Below are 27,068 nucleotides of genomic sequence, written 5' to 3'. Positions count from 1 at the left end.
AGAGGAAGGGCATCCTGGCCATCTTCTGGACATGGAGTAGGGGGTCACTGGGGGTGGGGGGGAGGTAGTTGTGAATTTCCTGCATTGTGAAGGGGGTTGGACTAGATGGCCCTGGTGGTCCCTTCCAACCCTATGATTCTATAATATATGTGCAAATCTTTCTTGTCATTTTTCCATTTCAAAGCGGACATCTTTTTCATTCTTCAAAACTCCTCTGTGCCATTTGGACTCCTCAGATACCTGTCACCAAAGCTCTGTGCGTTCCATAAACAAGCATTTCTTATTCCGATATCAGTACCTGGGATGGATCTCAGCTTTTTTAAAGAAGCGCCGTGCAGCCTTGGGATGCTGCAAAGAGTTGATGGAGGCAGCAATTGGCAAAATCTTAGAAGCGAGAGGAGAACTGTGCCTCTCAGCATATGTGGAGCGTACAAGCCTAATCCTGCTCTTCCTTGGACAGCAGAGAGTAATTCAGATGGATTCCCATGGGACTTTTCACAATGTGGACCCATCAGCACTCATCCAATGGGGCTCCAGGCCTGGAATCAGAAGATCTTGATTCACTGTTGTACCAAAGGATAAGAAGAAGACTTGGTTTTTATACGCCAACTTTCTCTACCTTTTAAGGAGAATCAAACCAGCTTACAATCTCCTTCCCTTCCTCTCCCCACAACAGACACCTTGTGAGGTGGGTGGGGTTGAGAGAGTTTGGAGAGAACTGTGACTGGCCCAAGGTCACCCAGCAGGCTTCATGTGGAGGAGTGGGGAATCAAACCCACTTCTCCAGATTAGAGTCCACCGCTCTTAACCACTACGCCACACTGGGAGTGGATTGGATGTGCTGAAGATACATTGAGAAGCAAGCTAGTTCCCACCATTCTGTCACAGTTTGCCATAACCAGGAAATCGAACCTAGGATGGGGCTATGCAGAGGAAGGGGCAGGTCTATGCAAATAAGAGTGGGCTTAATTCTCAGTGGCTAGGGTTGCAGAAGATGTGGAGCATGCAGCCTCTCCATTAACGCTGCAAATGCCTCTGCTCCCCGTGCAGCACAGGGAGAATTGTTGTCATGTGGAAGAAATCTAAGGTCTGGGAGACTCAAGTTCATATCCTCATTCTGCCATATGGAAGCTCAGTGGTAACTTTGGGCCAGTCACACTCTCTCAGCCTAGCATACCTCAAAGGGTGAAGGTAAAGAAGAGGAGAGGAGAATGATGTACATTGTTCTGAACTTCTTTGAAGAAGGACAGGATAAAAAAGTACTAAATAAATAAATACATAATCAGTAGCAGCTCATAAAAGGTTTTCTTAGTAAGCCGAGACTCTGCCAGTCTGCAGATTTCCCCTCCCTGCACCACCAGCTGCTATAGCAATAAAACCAGGCAAGTTTAAGTTTTAAAGAAAATTCAAGTTCCCAGTCCCCATTATTGTTACATTTTAAAAAAAAAAAAACTAGCTCTACTAGCTAAGGATCCAGCTCCAGGTAAGGAGCCTCAGGTAAGAGATGCTTCTGATCTGGAATCCCCTTGGACCTGGATGATGACAGCTTTGTGGGAGCCATCAGGTAGGAGAAGAAGAGTTTGTGTAGTGGTTGCTGTGGATACCCTGGTGTTGCCATCTGAGAGGAAGTGGATTGCTCAGCTCCTCGGACGCTAGATCATGCCAGCCAGGAAAGGCGGGAGGAAAAGTCCAATTGTCCCCAGCAAGCAGACGATGATGAACATCCAGAGGAAGATGCGGTCTATCACCATCGCGACGTACTTCCAGTCTTCCTTCACCTGGGAATGCAAGAGAACTTATTATGTTGTGCAGGCTATTGAAGAAGGAGATCTCCCCTAAATGTTCTGCTCTCCTGGGCCTTGGCATTACCTGGAGAGCCAGTGTGGTGTAGTGGTTAAGAGCGGTGATTTGGAGTGGTGGACTTTAATCTGGAGAGCCAGGTTTGATTCCCCACTCCTCCGCATGAGCGGCGGATACTAATCTGGTGAACCGGTTTGGTTTTCCCACTCTTCCACATGAAGCCCGCTGGGTGATCTTGGGCTAGTCACAGCTCTCTTAGAGCTCTCTCAGTCCCACTTGCCTCACAAGGTGTCTGTTGTGGGGAGGGGAAGGGAAGGTGATGGTAAGTTTGATTCACCCTTAAGTGGTAGAGAAAGTTGGCATATAAAAACCAGCTCTTCTTCTTCTTTGCCTAGGTTGAAACACTCCCAAGTGTAACAAGACCTGATGGCAGCAGGACTCAGCTGGGTCTTGCCAAGTCCATATACATTGGCGAAGGGTTGCCAGCTCCAGGTTGAGAAATTCCTGGAGATTTTAGAGTACAGCCTGGGGAGGCCAGGGTTTGGGGAGGGGAGGAACCTCAGCGGGTATAATGCCATAAAGTCCACCCTCTGAAGCAGCCATTTTCTCCAGGGAAACTGATCTGTGTAGTTTGTAATTCTGGGAAAAGTCCAGGCTGCTCCTGGAGGTTGGCAATCCTATCAATCTTGCTCACGGAGTAGGGGAAGGAGAGGGGACCTTTGATTCAACCCTTTAAAACCTGGTTTCGATTTAAGGGCTTTTCTGCACAGAGGTTTTGCTGGCGCTCAGCTTCTTAACTGTACTGGGCTTATGTCAATATCTTTTACCCCTTGGAAGGAAAAAAATGGGTGCCACAGGTCTCTCCTCAGAAGCTGACACGTTCTCCAGGGGAACTGGCTTCTGTTGCCTGGAGATCAGTTGTAGTTGTGGGAGATCTTCAGGCCCCACCTGGAGGTTGGCAACTCTAAAGCACAGCATGAATGAGCAGAAGCACCCACATGAGGTCAATTTTGTAGAGCTGTTTTTCCTCTCCTTCTGGCAGGTGTTACTTCAGCCACGGAGCCACACTTGCTGAAATCTGATTTTTAAAAGCACTTTCATGCTGTGCTGGTTTTAAAAAGTTTGATGGCCAGGAGGGAAGTACACAATTTAAGAAAGATGTAGACAAGCTGGAATGTGTCCAGAGAAGGGCAACAAAGGCAACAAAGATGGTGAGACCAAGATGAGGAAAGGTTGAAGGAGCTGGGTATGTTTAGCCTGAAGAGGAGAAGACTGAGAGGGGATATGATAACCATGTTCAAGTACTTGAAGGGCTGTCATATAGAGGAGGGTGCCAAGTTTTTTTCTGTTGCTCAAGAAGGTTGGACCAGAACCAACTAGTTGCAATTAAATCAAAAGAGTTTCCGTCTAGACATTAGGAAGAATTTTCTAACAGTTAGAGTGGTTCCTCAGTGGAACAGGCTTCCGCGGGAGGTGGTAAGCTCTTCTTCCCTGGAGGTTTTTAAGAAGAGGTTAGATGGCCATCTGTCAGCAATGCTGATTCTGTGACCTTAGGCAGATGATGAGAGGGAGGGCATCTTGGCCATCTTCTGGTCACTAGGGGTGTGGAGGGGGGAGGTAGTTGTGAATTTCCTGCATTGTGCAGGGGGTTGGACTTGATGGCCCTGGTGGTCCCTTCCAACTCTGTGATTCTATGAGAGCTCAGCTTGCTCCTCCTACTGATCCATGTTGTGATTTAAATCATCCCCCCGCCCCTCCATCCAGCTGCTTTATATGGTTGCATACACACTGTCTTGTTTGGCCCTTGGTTTTCATATGGGAACTCACAGGGTTGAGCTCCTCATACCAAAAAAATCCCCTTTCTACATAAAAAACGAGCAGAGTTCTAACCTAACTTTTGTCCTTACATGTTAATGCTCTACGTGTGGGACATGGATTCAGATATTTAAGACTCCGCCTGCAGGACAAAGAGATACAGGTTTACCATCCTACAAAGAACAAGGCCTGTTTATATTTATTTATTTGGAAATTTTCTGTGCTGCCTCTCCAGGGAACCTGGCCAAGGCATAGGATTGCCAGCAGGAGACTGGTGTGTGTGTGTGTGTGTGTGTGTGTGTGTGTGTGTGTGTGTGTGTGTGTTGGGGCTTCTCACTAGTGATGTATCAACATTGCTGGCAAAGCGATGACATCACTTCCAGTGTGACAAGAAGTGACATCATCATGGCAGTGGCCACACAGCTTCATTCCCAGTCATGTTGGAAGTGATGTCATCATGATGCCAACTGTCTCTCCCCCCACCCATTTTTCTTCACCCAGCTGTGAGGCAGTGGGAACGTTCAGTTGAGGGTGGGAGGTCTCCCGCCAAAGTGGGAGGCCTGGTATCTCTGCTAAGGCACCACCACTATTCCACACAAGGAGTCTGACACATGCAAAGTTCAAGGCTTGTAAAGAGAACATAGGAATTTCCTGCCGCTGGAAGGAGTCCCTGTCCTCTCCCCTTCCCCACAAATTCCTCAAGCTGCTCCTGAGAGAACAAACTGCCAGATGACCCGGATCACACCTGCTGCAGTGCTACATCTTTTCCTGAGCAAGGCAGTTATATATGCTTGTAGGAACTGCTTGACTTTAAGAAGGACAATGAGGAAATGGAAATTGTGAAAGATTTCCTATTCCTTGACTACATCATCAACCAAAAGGGAGACTGCAACCAAGACATCAGAAGGAGATTGAGACTGGGAAGGGCAGCCAAGTAGGAGCTAGAAAAGATTCTTAAGTGTAAAGATCTCTGGTAACCAAGATGAAGTTAATTCATGCCATAGTATTCCTTATTACCATGTATGGGTGTGAAAGTTGGACAATGAAGAAAGCTGGCAGGAAAAAAGGTTGATACCTTTGAAATGTGGTATTGGAGGAGAGTGTTACGGATACAGTGGACCACCAAAAAGACAATTAAGAGGGTTCTAGATCAAATCAAGCCTGAACTGACCCTAGAAGCTAAAATGAGTAAACTGAGGCTATTATACTTTGGTCACATTTATGAGAAGATAAGAGTCACTGGAAAAGACAATCATGCTAGGAAAAGTTGAAGGCAGCAGGAAAAGAAGAAGACCCAACATGAGAAGGATTGATTCTATAAAGGAAACCATGGCCCTCAGTTTGCAAGACCTGAGCAAAGCTATTAATGATAGGATGTTTTGGAGGTCATTAATTCATGGAGTTGTCATAAGTCAGAAGCAACTTGATGACACATAACACACACACAGGAACTGCTTTGCTGGAAAGTCCAAGATTCCATCTAGTCCAGTGTTCTATTCGCAAGAGGAGCTGGCCAGATGCAATTGCAGGAAGGCATGACAGCAACGGCTTCCTTCCATTGTTTGATCTCTTTCCACCTACATCCCTTCTTGAACGCATATTAATTTGCCTTATGCTGAGTCAGATCATTGGCCTATCGTCAGTAATGTCTATCCTGCCTCCCAGTGGTTCTCTAGGGTCTCAAGCCAAGGTTTTTTGTACCATCTTCTACCTGATTCTTTTAATGGCAGACACTGGTGGTTGAACCCAAGGCCTTCAACATGCAAAGCAGAGGCTCTACCCCTGAGCTACAGCCTTCTCACTCCTTCCTTTCCACTCATGCTCATCTGCTGTTTCCATACCCTATGCTCTCTTCTAAGCTGCTCTTCAAATATACACCAGTTTCCATTTTACAGATTAGACAAGTCCTTGAAGGACAAGCCTAGTGACTGCTCTTAACCAAGGTGGAACTGTCATTGACAAAGGCTATACACCTCTAGAGTCTCAGATGCTGAGCACCAGCAATAGAGTGAAGCCATTTCCTGCTATGATTGAATGGTTCTGGAGATACCTGTCTGGTCTCTGTTGGGAACAAAATGCTGGACTGGATGGACCATGATTCCAATCCAGTGAGGCAGTTCCTAAAGCCAGTGACTCACCGAAAAGTCTGCATCCTCAGCCCGCAGGTGGTTGGCAATGTAGTGCACTCCTTCCAGGGCCTTCAGGATACTTGGAGAGAGCTGCAACCCTTGCTCAGATGACGGCAGATTCTCCGTTTTGATGGATGGACGCTGCACCACTTCCACAAACCCCCTTCCCAGGTGACGGGCGCAGGTGTAGCGGTAATGGAGGCAATGATGGTGACAAGTGCCTTGGAGGGGCAGCCGGCCAGCATGCACCCCCTCCTCGTTGCTGTCCTCTTCGTCGTCCCACTTATCATCGACATCAGTCTCCAGCCAACACTGTGATGTGCTCAGATTGGCTGGGGGCATGTCGTACTGCCCAATCACCTCCTCACTGGCCACCCTCAGTGCCGGGGTCAGCACCGGCGGCCGTTTCATGAACAGCCAGCGGGGGATGAAATCCAGGAAGACGGTGTGGACCCACCGTGGCATCTTGTGGGTGCTGGGCGAGCGGTGGTGGACGTTGAGTACGAAGACCGTGATGACGATGGAGAGGGTGACAAAGATCATGGTGAAGAGCAAATACTCGCCTATCAGCGGGATGACCAGAGAGGTAGACGGGATGATCTCAGTGATGAGGAGGAGGAAGACGGTGAGAGACAGCAAGACAGAGATGCAGAGGGTGATTTTCTCACCACAGTCAGAGGGCAGGTAAAAAACCAGCACGGTCAAGCAGGAAATGAGGAGGCAGGGGATAATAAGGTTGATAGTATAGAACAGCGGCAGCCGGCGGATAATGAAGCTATATGTGATGTCAGGATAGATCTCAGTGCAGCAGTCATACTTCTTGGTGTTGTAGGTACCTACGGCATTGATAATGGCCCACTCCCCACTTTCCCAGTAGTCTTTTAGATCCACGTGGCGCTCCATGCTCTCCAGGTCGATCTTGGCTTTGTCATAGGTCCATGACCCAAACTTCATTTTGCAGTTTTGCTGGTCAAAGGGGAAGAAGGTGACATCAATGCTGCAGGAACTCTTGTAGATGGCTGGTGGTACCCACTTCACGCTGCCATTAGAGAAGAGATGTGCCTTGGTCATGTGGGTCACTGCAAATTCCCCATCTGCACTAAAAGAAAGAGGCAGAAAGATAGCAGAAGGAGAGGACATGACTTCAAGACTTGAGTCACTCCAGACCTACAGAGTTATGGTGGCATCAGCTGTTTTGGGCTAGAGTACACTTCCTCAGATGCATGATGTGGTCTCCTAAATCGATGGGTATGAGCACAGCAAGGAAAGGGGGGGAAAACTTGTGCATGTGTTTTAACAAAGTGTGGTTCAGCAACACAAACCATAGCAGCAACCCATCACTGTCAGTCATGGTTCTTTCCTGCATTCACCTCTCCCTATCCTCTTTCACATTAAGAAAAAAAAATTCTCCAAATCTACTGTACTTGAAGGGCTGTTGTGCTGGTGCAGAGTTGTTTTCTGTTGCCCCAGAAGGTCGGACAAGAACAGGTGGAAATTAAATCAAAAGAGTTTTCAGCTAAACATTAGTAAACACTTTCGGACAGTTAGAGCAGTTCCTCAGTGGAACAGGCTTCCTCGGGAGGTGGTGGGCGCTCCTTCTTTGGAGGTTTTTAAGCAGAGGCTAGATGGTCATCTGACAGTAATGCTGATTCTGTGAACTTAGGCAGTTCATGAGAGGGAGGACAGGAAGGGTTGTGTCAGCATTTGGCTCTCGTGGCCCTTTCTTACATGCCCAGGGTAATGCCGATTGCCACTTTGGGGCCAGGAAGCAATTTTCCTCCAGGCCAGATTGGCCAGGGATCCTGGAGGGTTTTTGTTGCCATCTTATGGGCATGGAGTAGGGGTCACTGGGGAAGGTAGTTGTGAATTTCCTGCATTGTGCAGGGGGTTGGACTAGATGACCCTGGTCATCCCTTCCAACTCTATGATTCTGAGATGCTGGAGACTGACAACAGAGAATTAAAGTCAGGATGGGCAGAGATGTTAACCTGAGATTCATTCCCTGAATACCTCCAAAGATCTTGCTTGAGCAGCCTCATAATGTGGAGAATATATATACCCCACAAAAAAATCTGTGTTTCTCTTTTTTAAGAATATTTTTAATATATATATTGGGATATAGAAAGAAGAAAAAGGGAGAAGGGAAAAAGGAAAATTCAACATGTTTGTGTCCAAGTTACAATACAATAATACATTTTTGCCCCCATCACTAATGTTCAACTTATCTAAGATATCATTAGATTAAATTAAACAATCTGTGTTTCTCATTTGGCATATGGGACAATTGGGGATAGAGCTGGCGTGATTTCTGTATTTCAGTGAAAGAACAAAGCATGGACGGAATTTGGCTTCCCAGAGAATGTGCTGTAAGGTGACTCTGTGCCAGCAATAAAGTTACACGAATTGCCCACTTGCATTCCTCAGATGATGCATACAAGATCAGACCTTGGAACTCCAAAAGCTTGCACAGAGTTTTGTGTCAATTTGTTTGGTTCTAATGAAAGGCATTATGTGGATCTTGTTCTTGCTTTCAAAACTATGGATCTTAGTCCAGAACTGGTGAAATACTTTAATTACCCGTGAGTACCACTTGATGGCAGCAAAAGTAAAAGAAACGGGAGGGGGTGGGGAGAGGCAACCACCATAGCTTGCACTCCAGCCAATCAAAAATCTTGCGGGAGAAACTGTCCAACTAGGCGCTCACTTGCTGAGTCTTTGCATTGCTCTTTCCGCAAGGCAGTGTTTTTCAGGTATTCCCCCAAAATGAGATACTGGGCGAAAACGCATGGTCGCTTTAGCCTCCTTTATTCCCTGTTTCAGCCAGGATTCAGCCAGGATCGAACGCATACTTTTTTGCCGAATGTGCATTCGATCCTGGCTGAATCCTGGCTGAAACAGGGAATAAAGGAGGCTAAGGACGAAAACGCATGGTTGCTGTAGCCTCCTTTATTCTCTGTTTCAGCCAAGATTCAGCCAGGATCGAACGCACGTTCAGCAAAACGCATGCGTTGGATCCTGGCTGAATCCTGGCTGAATGTGACTGTGCAAGGCACTGACCAGATGTTGCCAGTGGCACACTTGTCCATTTTCCCTCTCCAGTTCCCCCTTTTTTGAATCAATCCTCATATTCAAGAATATGCCCAAATCAGAAGAAAAAAACTGGAGCAGGCAAGGTTTGCTCAAGGCCACTCCTTTGTGATGTGCAAGAAAATAAGAAGAGCCCTGCTGGAACAAGCCTGTCGTGCCTAGCACCCAGTTTCCAACAGTGGACAGACCAGCGTTTCTGGGAAGCCCACAGTCAGGACATGAAGACGTCTGGCCTGCACTGCTGTTGGTCCTCAGAATCGTATGCAGAGGTACACTTTCTCTGAACATGGAGATATCATGGCCAAATGTGATCAGACTGCTCACATGTCATATCTTTGTCTAAAATGCTCTTAAAATGTACACAGCATAGATGAATGCTCACATCTCTTACAAAGAAAGCCATTTATTCATATAAATATATATATATATATATATATATATATATATATATATATATATATATATATATATATATATATATATATATATACACACACACACACACACGTCAGCCCTGGTTAGTATTTGAATGGGAGACCATCAAGGAATACCGGGGTTGCTGTGCAGAGGAAGGCATTGGCAAACCACCTCTGTTAGTCTCTTGCCATGAAAACCCCCAAAAGGGATCGCCATAATTCGGCTGCGACTTGAAGCACTTCACACACACACACACACACATATACATACGCACCCACATGTTCAATAAATAGCTGTTCTAACTCTTCAAGCTATCCAGTTCCCCCAAGCACATTGTTAAATTTTAGTATGAGAGGGGGACATATGTGCTTATTTAAAAAAATTCTATGCTGCCTTTCCACCCAAGGTAGTTAACATCAGACCACAGGTGGGGGAAAGTGCTGTCAAGTTAACAGCTAACTTATGGTGACCCCTGGGGATTTTCAAGGCAAGAATTGAACAGAGGTGGTTTGCCATTTCCTGCTTCTATGTTGCAGCCCTGGACTTCCTTAGTGGTCTCCCATCCAAGTACTAACCAGGGCTGACCCTGGTGAAGTTTCCAAGAAGCATTTAACATAAGGTATCTATAAAACATTTAGCAGTAGAAAACAGCAAGAGTCCAGTAGCACCTTAAAGACTTAACAAAATTTCTGGCAGGGTATGAGCTTTCGTGAGTCACAGCTCACTTCTTTAAGGTGCTACTGGACTCTTGCTCTTGTCTACTGCTACAGACAGACTAACAAGGCTACCCATCATGATCTATAAAACATTTAAAAGCATATGAAATTGCCTTGTACTAAATTAAGCCATTGGCCCATGGGGTATGAACACATGAAGCTGCCGTATACTGAATCAGACCCTTGGTCCATCAAAGTCAGTATTGTCTACTCAGACCGGCAGTGGCTCTCCAGGGTCTCAGGCAGAGGTCTTTCACATCACCTACTTGCCTAGTCCCTTTTAACTGGAGATGGTGGGGATTGAACCTGGGACCTTCTGCATGCCAAGCAGATGCTCTACCACTGAGCCATAGCCACTCCCCTATAGTGTAGTCTGCTCTGACTGGCAACGTCTCTCCCAGGTATTCAGCAGGAAGAGGTCTTTCCCAGCACTGGTTCCCTGAGAAGCTTTAATTAGAGATGCTGGGCGGTGAACCTGAGAACTTTCCATCTGTCACATTTCCCCCTCGTAATTTATACATTGGCACAACCTCCCTACATACTTGTTATAGACCTACTTGTTATATAGTACGATGTCTGGGATCCAGATCATCTCGGATGGCACTCGGATTGAAGTGACGTTGTCAAAATCGGCAGGATTCCACTGCAGCTTGTAGTCGTTCCATTCCTGGTGGTCAAGAAACTATTCTTAATGGTCACGGATTCAGACGATCCACCTGCATTTGGGGGGAGGGGTTGCCCTATGGGAGACCTTACAGCTCACTCGTCCTTATGCGCATTGACTCCAGGTGACACTCCACCCACTTTATTATCATAATTCATTGAAAGCATTTCTAACCCTGCACTTTTCAGCCTTGCTCACCAGGTAGCTCCAACCATTAAAGATTAAAAAGTTAAAATACAACAATTATAAGTCAACACATACAGATATAACAGGATCCTGTTTTTTTTGGGGGGGGGGAGTTAGAAACACTCTAAATTATCAGAACAATCACAAGGACATTTATGAATCTGAGTCAACCAAATGTTCATTGTGAACATAGGGACCATTAGAAGTGAAATATGGTTTCCAGCCTAAAAGATAAAACTATGCCGCCGACAGTTAACAGTTAAAGTAAAAAGTTAGTAAATATGGAACAGGCTTCCTTGGGAGGTGGTAAGCTCTCCTTCCCTGGAGGTTTTTAAGAAGAGCCTAGATGGCCATCTGTCAGCAATGATGATATGACTTTAGGCAAATCATGAGAGGGAGGGCAACTTGGCCATCTTCTGGGCAAGGAGTAGGGGTCACTGGGGGTGTAGTGGGGGAGGTAGTTATGAATTTCCTGCATTGTGCAGGGGGTTGGACTAGATGGCCCTGGTGGTCCCTTCCAACTCTATGATTCTAACTAGGGGAAGACTCAGCCAATGTGTATGTGTGTGGGGGGGGGAATCTACAGCAGCAAACCAACAGGAAGCTTGAGGAAAGAGATGTGTTCATCTGGTGCTTGCTCAGCAAGCTCGACACCAGCCAAATTGCTCAATGAGTCTTGCCGGCAAGTAAGCCTACACAGGGCTGCAGCCTGAAGCTCTTGCTTTCTCAGTTGGTAAACAGCACTGAATAAAGGTTCAGGGTTCAGGTTTATTGCTTGTGGCCAAAGGCCGTTACAAACATTGGACTAAAATCATGTAACACCCTTTGATAGCATATATGTTTACATTTTAGTACCAAATTAAAACAAAAGAAAGAAAAATCCTCTAAACCTTATCAAACTATTGAGCATAAAACATTGTTTACATTCAAAAGTATCTAACATTTAACCACCAAAACTAGCAGCCGCTCATTACTTAGAGTCACAGCCTTTAACACTTGCCTGGTTAGAGCACATTTTTATGAAAAGAGAATCTCACTTCTTACCATGCCAACCACATGTAAATGGCATCAGCACTGAATAAAACTATTTTGGTGGCTTTGATGCTAAGCTTTTAAAGGGATCGGGATGGAGGGGGCCAGGTGTGGCCTGGAGTTCTCCCAGAATTACAACTGAACTCCAGACAAGAGATCTTCCAGTTGCCCTGGAGGAAATGGCAGCTTCTGAGGACAGAGTCTATAGGGCATCACATCCCCACTGAGTTCTCTCCCCCAAACCCCACCCTCCCGCAAATGTTCAGGAATTTCCCAAGCTAGAACAGACAACCCCAGGAGACAGTGGTCACAGCTAGGGTTGGCAACTGCAAGTTGGGAAATTCCTGGAGGTTTGAGATCGGTGTAGCCTGGGAAGGGAGTTCAGTGGGGTATCATACCATAGAGACCACCCTCCAAGACAGCCATTTTCTCCAGGAGAACTGATCTTTGTCAACTGGAGATCAGTTAGAAGAAGAAAAGTTGGTTTTTATATGGCAACTTTCTCTACCACTTAAGGAAGAATCAAACCGGCTTACCATCACCGTCCCTTCCTCTCCCCACAACAGACACCTTGTGGGGTAGGTGGGGCTGAGAGAGCTCTAAGAGTGCTGTGACTAACACAAGGTTACCCAGCTGGCTTCATGTGTAGGAGTGGGGAAATCAACCCAGTTCACCAGATTAGCCTCTGCCACTCATGTGGAGGAGTGGTGAATCAAACCCGGTTCTCCAGATTAGAGTCCATTGCTCTTAACCACTATATCACTCTGGCTCTCCAGGAGGTTAGCAACCCTGTGGCCTGCCAGCTATGGCCCAGTAATGTTGCATGGCTGAATGCTACATGGCCAATATGGCACTTACTCTCCACGTACCTCTCAATCCCCAGAGTTTACACAAAGAAGAATTCAAAAGGCCAGCGGGCACAACTTTTAGGCAATCTTAGGAAAACTAGGGCCTTAATATACTGTGATTGAACACCAGAGGGCAAAGAGGGTAATAGGAAATGTGTTGGGGACAGCCTGGTATTCCTTGCTACCTGTTAGGCACCCTATTCAGGGCATGACTGGGAAGAAGAAAAAACCAGCCCTGGAAAATGGTCTGCTCCTGCCCCCCAAGAATGAATGGAGGGAGAGAGGGAGGGAGAGAGCTATCCTGCTTGCTGTCCCACCCATGCCTTGTGTAGCTCCATCCAAGTGGCTTAACCAAGCCCAGGACATCCTGCACAGCTCTGCCAGGCTGAGCATGTCCATCTGTGTAGTTTGCCTTGTTTGGGCACATCCATCCATGTGCCATGCACAGCTTGCCCAGGCAAGTGCCCCTTCTGTCAGCTATGAGCAGTCCACCTGGGCTTGGCGCTGCCCTTCTTTCCCTCTGGGCTGGACTGGCTCAAGTGTGTGTGCGGGGGGGGGGGGGGAGGCCATCAGCCCACTGCAGCTTTTCCCAGTGGCTGTAATGGCCAGTCTTCCCAGTCCCTCTTTTTGGGCTCTTTCAGTGCAACCCTGAGCAAAATTATATACACACACATGCTCACTGAAGCCAGTAGAGTTAGAAGGGTTCAATTCTGTTTAGGATTGCACTGTCAATCAACCCCCCCTCTAGGGTTGCCAGGTCCCTCTTCGCTATTGGCGGGAGGTTTTTGGGGCGGAGCCTGAGGAGGGCGGGGTTTGGGGAGGGGAGGGACTTCAATGCCATAGAGTCCAACTGCCAAAGTGGCCATTTTCTCCAGGTGAACAGATCTCTATCGGCTGGAGATCAGTTGTAATAGCAGGAGATCTCCAGCTAGTACCTGGAGGTTGGCAACCCTACCCCCTGATCCTAACCAGATGTAGCTAAGGGACTCTGAAGTGTACCCCTTGGTCATCTGTAGCCCTGAGGATCAATCTTGTGCTCAGCACATGGCCAGCAGTTTATTTCCTGGCCCAGGGGTAATTTTCATTTCTTTCCTCCCTGTACAAGGCCTTTCAGTATATTTTTCTCCTTGCTGTGATTTATCTGAAGCAAAGAAAAATGGGAGTTCTGGGTATTTGCATCAACACAGGACACTCTAGGATTTGCCAAAAAAAAAACCTCTGTGGTTTAACCACTGAGTTTTTGCAAATCCGAGACAGTCTCTCCCTGACATCTTGACATCACTTCCACTTTTTGCTGTGAGTGACATTGTGTGCCGGTGTGATGCTGGCGCAGCTGTCCCCCTCCCCACAATGCTCCCTGGGGGCTCTAGGCTGTGGCCTGGCAACCCTAACTTTCTTCCCACCCCTCCAGCTTGGCTTGAATGTGTCCTTCCCACTTCGCTCACCTGTTTCAACCAAACATTGGTGGTCATCATTTGGTTCTTCTCATCCTTGATTGGTGGAAAATGTGGAGAAGCAGAGGAAAAGCTTTGATCAGAACAGAAAGACAGCAATACACCCACAGTTCCTATTCCTACTTTCAAGCCTAGAGAGTGGAAATAGGAGAGTCGGGTTGCACTGGAACCCCAAGCTCAGTGGCACCCTTCATAAGCCAGAACTAGGGATCCAAATACGTGTGTCATGACATCTGAGAGTGGCTTCCACAGTCAGCTGATGGTGCTTCCATAATATCTGGAGAGGAAACTTGTCCTCTGCCTGCTTTCTGATGGGTGCTGCTAGTTTTATCTCCCGGGGTGCATTCAGCAACAAAATATACATGTGCAATAGGAAAAGTGTAATATGAGAAGAGAGTTTTGCTGTTCCATCAATGAGGTACTAACCTTGGTGCGTTGTACTGAATAAATTGGATACATGAACAATTATTGATGATAAAATCTGTGAAACATGCCTGAAGACACTGATGACATAACAGCAACCATGCTGTTATCAGACCTATGACCCAATCAGCATCCTGTCTCACACAGTGGCCCACTAGATACTCTTGGACACAGAGACCAAGACCTCCCTCCCTTGCTGCTCCCTAGTACTGGCGTTCCGAGGTTTGCTGCCTCTGAACATGGAGGTTCCACTGAGTCATCATATCTCACAGCCACTGATGGACTGATTCTCCATGAACTTGTCTGATCCCCTTTTCAAGCCAACTAGACAAGTGGCAGTGAATTCCACCAGTCAACGATGACATTAAAGAAGCAGAACGAAAACATCTATCTACAACAGTGGCAAAGCAAGAGAAGAAGCAGGTAGAAAGGAAGGGAACCAAGTTACACAATGATACAGTTAACAAAATGCCTGGGCAAATAGTAAAGTATTCACCAGGCATCTAAAAGCTAACAAGCCAGGTGCCGGGCAAGCCATTCTGGGGAGGGCATGCCCCACTCAAGGCACGATAGAAAAAGCCTTAAGAAGTTGCCTGAATCAGTCCATAGGCTGATTTAGTGTTTCCTGTTCAGACCGGCAGAGTAAAAGGTGTGTGTGTGAAGTATTTCCTGAAGACACCCCCAAACTTCCTGAACGGTCAATTCATTTGCTACTGTTCAATCCACTGCTCTCCCAGCACCACTGATATATTTCTTTATTTAATGGCCAGTATCCTGCCACGCTGCAGAGCAAAGTTTGATGCCTTCCTCCAGCCTAAGGAGACTTCCTTCAACTTCAGTGGTTCTTTCCCCAAAAGAAAAAGCCACTTAAGTTGGACCCTAGGGAATGTTCCAAGCTAAGGCAGGATGTATGCCATTCATTGTCTTTTTCCTCTGGAGAATGTGACTTTTTTTTTTTTTTGCTGTCAAGTTACAGCTGACTTCTGGCGACCCCGTAGGGTTAGGGTTAGATGTTCAGAGGTGGTTTGTCATTGCCTGCCTCGTGTCATGCTCCTGGTATTCCTTGGAGGTCTCCCATCCAAATACTAGCCAGATGTGTGACTGGCCCAAGGTCACCCAGCAAGTTTCCATGGCAGAGTGGGGATTCGAACCTGGGTGTCCCACATCCTAATCCTACACTACACCAGGCTGGCTCTCATTAAAAATACTATGGTGGTGGAAAGTGCCATCAAGTCACAGTTGACTTACAGCAACCCTGTACGGTTTTCAAGGCAAGAGATGATCAGAGGTGGTTTGCCATTGCCTGCCTCAGCATAGCGACCCTGGATTTCCTTGGTGATCTCTCATACAAATACAACCAGGGCTGACCCTGCTTAGCTTCTGAGATCTGATGAGATTGGGCTATCCTGGGCCATTCAGGTCCTTATCTACATGACCTTACCTATTTAGAAATCATGTGATGATGTCATCATGACACTGTGCAGCCAATCAGATTTAGCAGCAAAGAACATCATACAGCCCGCAATATGTCCATAGCTTCATCTTTTTTTGCCATGCCCTCCCCCTAATGGTTGAGGGGCTGTTTTAAAGGTGACAAAGTTGTTTGTAAAAACAAAACAAAACACCACCCCCTTTGGGTTCAGCCCTCATGAGGACAGAGGAATAGTGTCAAATGGTATACATACCACGTCAATCAGCTGAGCAATGGATAACCCAAACCTGACGATAACAACATCCGAGGTATTGGGGACTGGCCTAGACCACTTGTTGTAGGCTGTGAAAAGGTACTTGAAGAGCCGTTCTTCAGCTTGGGTTTGTGTCCGGCCGAGGGCAAATCCTGAAACAGGTGAAAGCACAAGAGAGGAGTTTGAGGGAGGGATTTCACCGAGAATCTAAGGTATACCATAGAGTTTGCCCTTTGAAGCTGCCATTTTCTCCAGGAGAACTGGAGAAGATGTACTTTTCAGTTGTAATTCCAGGAGAACAATAGCCGCCACCTGGAGGATGCCATAACAACACCGATTTCATGTTTGTTGGCAAGAGGGAGACTTTTGCTTTAAAAGGCTGAATGGGCATGCTCCTCTGAAAAGCTGGGCTTGGGATGTTTCCCAAGATGGACGCCCAGCTGAGGCCTTGTGAACTGTTGACAAAAATAAAACTAAACGCTGTTACAGTTTTGCAGTGCTGGTGTAGCTTCAGAGTTTTGCAGTAGGTCCATTCATTCTCATGGCTCTTGAGTTGTATACTACCACCTGCTCTATACGCTTGATAATGCGCTGGTTTTGAGACTCACCAGGAAGCTACAATATATAGCCACAAGTATGCTACAACGGCAGCCAGTGGTTCTGGCAAGGACCTGGAAGCAAATGCAAATACCCGAAATAGACGACTGGAAAGAGAAACTGTTGGACTACGCCAGTATGGCCAAAATGACTTTTATGCTGAACCCCAATCACAACGAACTTACAGAACAATTTGACAAAAAATGGCAATCATTTTATATTTATATGACTTCCAGTTAATCAAATGAGTGATAAACACCGGATAGCACTAGAATGAGTAATAGGCAATGTTTTATTCACTATGTTCTAACCATTTGTTATGTAACTCCTGGGTTTTCAAACGGTATAATACATTTTCATGATGTAATACAATCACATATTTAGATATACTTTATTTGATTTGATTAATATTCATGCTTGTTATATGGTATTGTATTCGACTAAGTTTATTTTCCCACTGAATTTGCTCTATTGTTTTTGTTTATCAAACGGTCTTACCTTCCCCTTTTTTCCCTTTTGTAGCCCCTTAATTATAAAATAAACCTTTTTTTAAAAAACACACTGGTTTTGATACCAGGAAGCTACAATATATAGCCACACTACGTGGCCCATGTACACAGCAGGGCATGAGTATGTCAGTGTGCAGTCCTCCCTACGCACACAAACCTCTACAGCATCTGGAAAATACATCAGCAGGCCCTGCCGCATCAAGTCTGTAGGTGGCCGGTGTTTCTGGCGCTGTGAGGTAGAATAAGATGCTCCCACACTTGCATTGCATGCAGGCTGCTGAGGAAATATCAGAGTCCGACTCCGCAGCAGAGGCCCACCAAGACCAAAACTCTCAGCCAAATGACAACCAGGGATGCTGCCAGTTTAGGATGTACGGAGCCTCTTTAGCTAATGAGGTGGCTGTTCCGCCAACCTGTCTGTTTCTGTTCCAGGCCATATATTTTATGGGCCTTCCAAGTCTTCACAGCTTCGTGCTGTGAAAGGAGCTCCTGCCTGCAGACTCACAGAGACGGCGTCTTTGTCGGGAACGGCGCTCTCCACATTTTCAGTCTCTTCTTCTTGTGTGATGGTCTCTCTTTCTAGATAGCACCAAGTTTCAGGTGGTATATCTGTTGCCAGGGGACCAGAGACCGGAATTGGGGACCTCTTGGTCTGAAATGTGGTCTTAGACTACAGTGGTTCCCAACATGGGGCACACGCCCCACAGGGGGGCAATTTGATTTTTAAGGGGGGCAATTCGAGAATGAGTTATTAGCAGTGAATTTATTTGCATTTCTTATGGTTCTAGGGGCCTCATATACAGTATATAAATATATAGTGTGACATACACCAGGTTAATGGCCTTTTAGACTTCCTCTACGTGAACAGGAGTTCACTTTTTGAATAATAAGAATTATATGTCACGGGGGGCGGGATCCGGATTTTAGAGATGCTTAGGTGGGGCATAGCCACTGCAGAGGAATGGTTCTCAAACGTTTTGAAGCAGGACCCACTCAAACTTACTCAAGTTTTCAGGGCCCACTTGCAAAGTTGCCTCCATGATACTTTCTCCTGCCCAACATAAAACACAGGAATGGCACATCAAGTGACACTGGGCATATTTTCATTGTTCATTTTTAGTGTTTACAAGCAGAGGGCCTGTGAGGATTTGCACAGGACATTTAATTTTCCCCTCCTCCACTACTTCCTCTTTCCCAAAGTTTCTCACCTTTTACTGGCTCCTCTCTTTCCCACCCACTGGCCAACCTATGTTTATTCCCCCCTCCCCATATGCAGGTTTCCCTCCTTCCCGCCCCCTGGCAGCCTCTCCCTGGGAAAAGTCTGGCTAGTTGTGCGGTGCCAGCCACCCTCCAGAGGCCAGGCTCAGTTGCGCACTGAAGAACCTGAAAGCTCTTTTCCTCCCACTCTTTTCAAAAGCCAAATCGGGTGTGTGTGTGTGTGGGGGGGGTGCATCTCCCCCCACAGCTGTTTTGGCACTTGAAAAGGCGCGGGGTGAGAGGGAAAGAGCTCCACACTGTAGGCCCATGCTGGATCTGGGCCTCATGGCATTTTAAAATCACTGTAAAATGGCAACAGTGAAATCATGGCAGCTACGAGTTTGCTGTCCTGTTTGTGTGTGTGTGTAAAGTGCCGTCAAGTCGCAGCCGACTTATGGCGACCCCTTTTGGGGGGTTTTCATGGCAAGAGACTAACAGAGGTGGTTTGCCAGTGCCTTCCTCTGCACAGCAACCCTGGACTTCCTTGGCGGTCTCCCATCCAAATACTAACCAGGGCTGACCCTGCTTAGCTTCTGAGATCTGATGAGATCAGGCTAACCTGGTTTTGGCTCTATATTTATTATTTACCTCATTTATACCTCACCTTTCTTCACAACAAGGAACCAAAGCATCTTACATCATTTCCCTCTCCTCATATTATCCTCACAATAAACCTGTGTGGTTCATTATTTAGGCTGAGATGGCATAACTGGCCCAAAGTCACTCAGGGAGCTTCCATGGCAGAGTGGGGATTTGAACCTGGGTCTCCCCAGATCCTAGTAAAGAACTCTAACCACTCTGCAATATTGGCTTTTGTGGGGCGGCTGCTTCAGCCTGGATGAGTCATACAAGTTTCATGGCATCAAGTAGCCCAGTGGTTGCTACAAGGCCTGGCCCCAATGAATCCTCAAATGCCAAAACAGCCCTGGAAAAGACCCTGCCTCCTTCCCCTGCCTTTTGCTGACAGAAGCCAAGGCTTCAGCTAGCAATACTCTTGTGGTTGCCTAGCAACATCCACAGAGGGAATTCATTTCTTAAAGCTACACGCTGTGCTTCTATTTTTTGGGGGGTAACAACCCAGTGGAGTGTTTTCTTTTAGATGTCAGATTTTTCTGCAAACCAGGGACTTTTCTCAGGTTTGTAGAAAGACCTCTCTTGTCCGTTCATGGATCCAATCTCTGGATTTAAGTATCCACAGATTTGGCTATGCTGAGAGCTAGATAGATTCGTGCTCATCCTGTTGTTCTTTTTCGTCCCTCCTTGTGACCTGCCTGCAAGAGAATCGTGACCAACACTTCCCCAACCCACACTTTCAGAACCACTAGCTTAGGCTCCTTGTCAAGCTCAAAAAGGAATAACAGTGTGAGACTCCAGTCCATCAATTGGCAGTTAGTATGAAAACTTTGGACTGGTTCAGCCTTCTGGTCAACAGAGGAGAACTCCCAGTCATGCACAGTACAGGGACTCCTGGCTGGACCATGCGCCCCCAGCCTGATTCCTGACATGGTTGCCCTACTCGGCCTTGCATGGAGGCCTAGTTCCTTTGTGCTAGTGGTGCTGTTGCTTGCCCTCTGTGTATATTCCTATGTGTCCTTATTTTCTGGTCTCTGTCCCTGATAAATCACTATTCCTATTTTATCACTTTAGGGGACGCCTTATTAAACTCTTGTTCATGTGAGAAGGGCTGAAGCAGCAATTCTCTTGGACAGGCACTAACTGTAACATGGGCTCCCCTTCCCATTTCAGTTACATACAATCTCATGAGCCAAGGAAGAAAAAAATAATCTGTTTTATCTCTATAATGTCTTCAATGTGCTATATCATAGTAACTGGCTTGTAGCTTGGGCCATGCCTTCCTGACCCCCAGTGAAGAGCATCCATACCAGCCCCCACCCCCATGCACACACACATATACACATAATCCTTGGGCCTTGAGTAGGGTGGCCAAGCTGTACCTGGTAATTGCTGGAATGCTCAGGGGTGGAGACATGGGGCAGGAACATTCGGGGGGCATGACGTCCTGTGTGTCACCATGTCACTTCTAGGGAAAACCCAGCAGTGACAGAGTGTAGCTCTAGGAACCACTGGAAACTTTATGGTAAAATTGAGAAGAAGTCTCCTTGGCGAGAGAATTCCAGAATTTTAGTGTCATGATGAAGAAGGCCTTCTCCCAGGTTGCCACCTGCCTAATCGTAGAAGGAAGAGGGACCAAAGCAGGACATTGGAAGATGGCCTCATTGGTTGGGTACGTTCATAAGGTTTGTATTTATTTCTTTTCCTACTTCATTTATAGTCTGCCTTTCTTGCTGAGACTCAAGGTGGATTACAACAAAAAAGAAAGCTATAAGAACAATATAATACAAAATTAGAGAATGTTTCACATGTATGGTATATATATTATTTTTAAAACGTGACTTTGCTTTCTTATTTAGGCCTGTAATAAAGAAGTTGGTGAAGATGGCCGAGGTGATTTAATTATGTGATTATCTTTCTTTTTGTTCTTCATCGCTATCCAAGTGCTATCCGTTTTCTTTGCATCCTGCTTAGCATCTGCTCTGCACTTAGGTGCATGGCAAGCAATGAATTGGAATAAATAAATAGACAAAGGTCCTTAGAATAAATACGCAGAGGAAAGGAAGCAAACAATTCGTAGAACAAACAGCCTCTTTTCATTCATTCAGCTCCCTCAAGCTGCCCTGTGTGAGAATGGCAGTTTGATGCCAATTAGAGTCACAGCCCAAAAGAAGCCTTTGCTTACCCAGCCTCATTTGTTTTCATTAGCGCTGTTTGACGGGCAGATTTGTCGTGTAAATAGGCACAGCTCTTTCTCTCTGTGAGTGGATCTGTCTTTGGGAGCAGCAAAGAACGTTGGTAAGAGACGTATCAATGCCACCCCAGCTGCTAGAAAGGTGTGAGAGTGATTCTCTCACCAAACATATTTATTATGTTTAGATATTTATACCCCACTTTTCTGCTCGACGGAGACCCACAGTGGCTTACGACATCATGCTGGTGTTCTCCATTTTATCTTCACAGTGACCCTGTGAGGTAGGTTAGGCTGAGAGGGATCGGCTCAAGGTCACCCAGCAAACCTCCACAGCAGAACAGATAACTGTGACTGGAAATGCTGCTGGGCTCAGGACCAGACCCTCCACTACCATTGTGCAAGAGCCAGCTTCTAGTGGCCCCACCTCCATCAATAGAGGTCAGGGCAAATAGTAGGATACAAGCCAATATTTTAGGGGTGCCAGGGACGCAGTATGTGATCCAAGGCCTGAGGCCCAAGATCTCTTGCAGTGTTAAAGAGATTTCTGGGACATGAGTGTCAGATCACACGTGGCCATGGAGTGACCTGAGGGATACACTTGACCCTCCTGTGTGACACTGCAGGGGATCTGGGACTCAACCCTCCTGGGTTGTGGGGTGCCACATAATGCCTGCATTCAATACTGTTTAAAGTTTACCTATTTCACACTTCTTGGGGACATTGTGCTTGAAATCTGGCTTGAAAGGTGAGTCACACATGCATTGCCCTTACTTGCTTGACTTACTCTCCAGTTAAAGGGACTAGGCAAGTAGGTGATGTGGAAGACCTAAGCCTGAGACCCTGGAGAGCTGCTGCTGGTCTGAGTAGACAATGCTGACTTTGATGGACCAAGGATCTGATTCAGTATAAGGCAGCTTCATGTGTTCATGTTCATGTGCTGTGGGTTACTGCTCTTGTCCCCCAGCAGATAAGTGGGGCTGGGGGTTTCTGGTAGGGACTGGCAGAGGAAGGCAAGAAGGCCTCCACACCCTGGCCATTGGCTTTGAAAGCTGGGATGAACTCTGCTGCCGTGAATCCGTTCCAGGACATTTGGTTTTTGAGCCACTCTAGCCAGCCAAAGGTATCTCTGCAACCAGGTAATCTGCAAGGGCAGGACCTTGCTGTGGTTTGTAAACTGATTTCAAACCATGGTTTCAGATTCTGGTTTGATGCAGAACGACTAGATTCCAGTAGCACCTTTGAGACTAATAAGATTTTTGGAGCACAAGCTTTCAAGTGTCAAATCTCCCTTCATCAGATACGAGAGTTTTAACTCTTGAAATCTTATACCTCAAAAATCTTGTTGGTCTCTAAGATGCTACTGGACTCAAATCTAGCTGTTCTTCTGCAGACCAAAACAGCTACTCCTGAAACTACCTTCCTGGTTTGATGTATTAAATCATAATTTATGGAGTGGCCTGCATTAATAATACCATAGTTTATGGTAATAACATCATGGTTTTGGGTGACATCTAAACTGAGCGGATGAGTTTAATCCCATTCCCACTTTCCATTTTCATACTTTTGATCATAATGAATGTGTGTCTTTAGTTTGCCACACGGTTTCTGTGTTTTTACAGTGTATCCAAGTCACACTGTCAGTCTTCATCTAGAAAGTGACTGTCTTAATTATTGTCACTGCTCAGCTCAGATGCATCTTGTGAGATCTAGCATCAACTCATAAAGTCTGGCAAGTCATACGATTTTGCTTACAGCTCACGGCTTCGAAAGCAGGAATTACGGAGTCATGAATGCAAAATGATTCCTGAGAAAAGACAGGGAAGGAAGGTTGATTCCTCTGGTGCCTTTCCAAATCAGGCCCTGATCTTATCAAACCGTACTCCCTTCCAAACACCAACGGCTGTCAACTGGAGAGAGCACATCCCCTCAGAACAGGCAGTACTTCCTTCACGCCATAGCTAAAACCATCAATGGCATTGTGGATGGATGCATCCGAGCCAAAGGGGTAAACGAAACATGCATCCAGTTTAATGCCTTTGATTTTCCTCAGGTTTTGTCTGGAATTACGACATAGAGCACAACCCGACGAAACGGCGACTCTACAGTGCAGGGACGCTTCAGCCATTTACCGCAGGAATTATCTTGCTTTAAAAATGCCTCAGGGGCCCAATCCTACTCAGGGCTGTGGTGTGGGGGAGGAAGGGCTCCTGTCCCCCCAAGCCGTTTTTCCAGGGGTTTGAGCTCTTAAAAAATGACATGGCGGGGGGAGAGAGTCTCAAGCATTACTGGGCCCCCACAGCATTTTTAAAGCAAGAGAACACCTGCAGTAACATGGCTGCAGCATCCCCAGGTTGAGCCCGGGGGACTTCATATCATCTAGTTGTATAGAAGAATTCTCAAGGTACACATTGTAGGTAAAGTAAAAAGACAATGCTGTAATCCTGAGGCCACTTTCCTGGGAGTATGCCCCATTAAATAACATCAGACATACTTCTGAGAAGAAGGCCTGCTCCCTATGCTTACTAGGGGGGAAAGCCCATGAAACTCAGTAGGATATACCAGGCTAGCCTGATCTCGTCAGATCTCAGAAGCTTAGCAGGGTCAGCCCTGGTTAGTATTTGGATGGGAGACCACCAAGGAAGTCCAGGGTTGCTATACAGAGGAAGGCACTGGCAAACCACCTCTGTTAGTCTCTTGCCTTGAAAACCCCATAAGGGGTCGCCATAAGTCGGCTGCGACTTGACGGCACTTCACACACACACATACATGCTTAGGATTGCACTGGAATTTAATTTTTAAAGTCCTTCCAGAATAAAATGCTTTCACTGCTTTTCTGAACCAAAAGTATCACTCATGGGGTAAGATTCAGGGGCCCAAGGTCACCCAGCATGCCTCCATGGCAGAGTGGGGATTTGAACCGGGATCTCCCAGATCCTAGTCTGAGAACCATTACACCATACTGGCTCTGCGTCTGTCACTACTCAGGCAAGTTAGTTTGTTACACGCTGTGAATCGATCCGTTGTATCACAGAGGCCTTTTGAAATCTATGCACAGTGGTGGCAGCCACAACTCTTTCTGAAAAAGAAGAAAGAATTCCACACTCATAATGTATAATTAAAGAGTTAATTCAGACGACAAGCCACGGGAAACTGCATGAGCCCAGAGATCATAGGATTAGTCCAAGAAAGTGCTAGAGCCCCTTAATGGGCAATTACTGGTAACAGTCAAAGCTGCAACAGAAGCCCTTTACTCTGGCAAATTACATTTCATTTGGCCATTGCAGGCATTTTCTGTTTTCAGAACGTAAAACAACCTCTTTGGGGTTAACTGGCATTCCTTTCAATCCATTTTTGCTTGTGTAGCCTCTTGCAGATTGGCACTAATTACTTTTCACATTAGTTTGCATAATAAGACACTTGAATTTGATTAGACAATGGGGTGGCTAATTTCAGAATTGGGAAAACAGAGTCATCCTTTACCTGACAAGGACACCAGGAAACAGCAGGTAATGATGTTCTTAAAGGCTAAGAATCCACTTGTAAGCTGATCCATCTTCTGAGAGGCGGCTGCTGAAACTTCCCCCCCACTGGAATACTTTCTCCAAGGACAGAAAAATCCAGAACGTCTCTTTTCATTTGCAAAGTCTGTGCTGAGTAGCTGCATGGGAACTGCATGTACCCGTGTGTTCAATTTCTGGCAGGGTAGTGCTGCAGGCAGCAATCTCCATGGGGGGGCGGACAGCTGAGCATCACTTTGGTCTGCTCTTGGGAAGCGGTGTTGGGGGCAAGGTGGGAGAAGCTGTCTGTGGTGCTGAAGTTATGCACACGAACAGGATTCCTTCCAGGTACGATTCACCCTGAACATGCTCCCACTTGCTCCCGCTGGATGGCAAGCGAAGAAGACATCTGATTGCAGATCAAAGTGGTCTCTCCATAGGCATGGATTTCGCACCAAGAAGAAAAGGATCCCTGGAGAAGCCAGAAAATAAATACCATGAGATAGCAGCCTACAGTTAGTGGTACAAGTAGCCTTTCAACTGGGGAGATGCAGGGGTGGGACGGGGAAGACAGATGAATCTTTACTCTTCCCTACAATTAATGTGCACACAGTTACATCACTGCACATGTACACTTCACACAATGCACCTGAGCCATATTCATCCATGCACATAGTTGGAGACAAGGATGAGAAAGAGGATGAAAATCCCTCCACCCATACCTGTGTGCATGCACAGAGTTAATGGAAGAGGGTCCCTCTTTTTGCCTTCTTTCTCCATCCACATATATGGGGATCCCTGCTGTTGGGTCTCCTGTTACTTTTCTGCCAAGGTCTGCCATTTTATTCTGCTCTACCTGACCTTGCCCCACCCCCAGCTTTGGCCTGCATTAATCCACACACATATTAAAAACGAAGGATATAGATTTATGTATTACTTACTTCATTTATTTCCTACCTTTCTCCTCAATGAGGACCCAAAGAGGCTGACATCATTTTCGTCTCCTCCATTTTATCCTCACAACAACCCTGTGAGGTAGGTAAGGATGAGAGAGTGTGACTGGCCCAAGGTGACCCAGTACATTGCCATGGCAGAGTGGGGATTTGAACCTGGATTGCCCAGTTCCTTATCCAGTACTCTACTCACTACACTACATTGGTTTGATAAAATGTATTGATATTTATACCCTGCTTTTCTCCACAATGGGGACTGAAAGCAGCTTATAACACCATTCTCCTCACCTCCATTTTATGCCCACAACAAGAACTCAGTAAGGTAGGTTAGGCTGGGAGAAAGTATCTGGCCCCAGATGACCCATGGCAGAATGGAAATTCAATCCTGGATCTCCCAGCTTCTAGATCGGCACTCTAACCACTACACCGCACTAACTCCAATGCAAGAGTTAGTAATGCACACACTCCTCTGCAAGAAGAGTGCAAGAAGAGGAAAGTTTTCTTCTGATATAAGCTTGCTAGACTTTGACCAGGTTGGCCCAGGGAAAAGGAGGCTTAGAGAGGATATGATGGGATGACAGGCCCATTTAATACCAGTGCTCTAGCGCTTGCAATAACTTACCACTGTATTGGTTTTTGTAGGTTATCCGGGCTGTGTGACCGTGGTCTTGGTATTTTCTTTCCTGACGTTTCGCCAGCAGCTGTGGCAGGCATCATCAGAGGAGTAACACTGAAGGACTGTCCTTCAGTGTTACTCCTCTGAAGATGCCTGCCACAGCTGCTGGCGAAACGTCAGGAAAGAAAATACCAAGACCACGGTCACACAGCCCGGATAACATACAAAAACCAATGAACTCTGACCGCGAAAGCCTTCAACAATATTTTTACCACTGTATCCCCAAACATCCAGAGTTTGTGGCACAGTATGGGCAGGCCACATGGTTTGGGGGCATGGTTGATCCCAAACCGATCTTATGCTTGGGACTGAACTGGCCCTACTTGGCAAAAGCAGCAGCCCTCCCTGATCAGTAGATGCAAGATGCTATGATTCTACTTTCCACTATGAAGTGCTTCTCTTTTAAGTTGGGGGATGTGATAGAACTGTTAAAGAAAAAGTCATAGCCAGGAACACTATTTGCATGCAGATCAGTCACTTTCCAGTCTATGAATCCTTGACAATTGGAATCAGAACCCAAATGGAGAAGTATATTTCATCTTGGCATGCACGGCAC

The 27,068-nt window shown here is 46.4% G+C and overlaps 1 protein-coding gene across 2 annotated transcripts; it reads right to left on the bottom strand.

Annotated features, from left to right (window-relative positions):
- Positions 1-1,632: 1,632 nt before the first annotated feature.
- Positions 1,633-25,257, bottom strand: CHRNA2 (cholinergic receptor nicotinic alpha 2 subunit). 2 transcript variants are annotated; one of them, XM_056853691.1, is made up of 6 exons: positions 24,867-25,257; positions 16,257-16,408; positions 14,140-14,184; positions 10,522-10,631; positions 5,754-6,843; positions 1,633-1,778 (listed from the first exon to the last, which is right to left on the bottom strand). In XM_056853691.1, exons 1-6 carry the CDS (start codon positions 25,048-25,050, stop codon positions 1,653-1,655), a joined length of 1,707 nt encoding a protein of 568 aa, XP_056709669.1. In that variant the 5' UTR covers positions 25,051-25,257; the 3' UTR covers positions 1,633-1,652. The 2 variants fall into 2 exon arrangements, with proteins under 2 accessions (XP_056709669.1, XP_056709670.1); XM_056853692.1 differs by lacking the exons at positions 14,140-14,184; positions 16,257-16,408; positions 24,867-25,257 and having other exon boundaries at positions 5,754-6,838; positions 10,522-10,601.
- Positions 25,258-27,068: the final 1,811 nt, after the last annotated feature.

This window comes from Euleptes europaea, chromosome 7 (assembly GCF_029931775.1).
Source record: "Euleptes europaea isolate rEulEur1 chromosome 7, rEulEur1.hap1, whole genome shotgun sequence".
Taxonomy (NCBI): Eukaryota; Metazoa; Chordata; class Lepidosauria; order Squamata; family Sphaerodactylidae; genus Euleptes; species Euleptes europaea.
The sequence above is the reverse complement of the archived record's forward strand: the minus strand, read 5'-3'. Positions and strand labels throughout refer to the sequence as shown.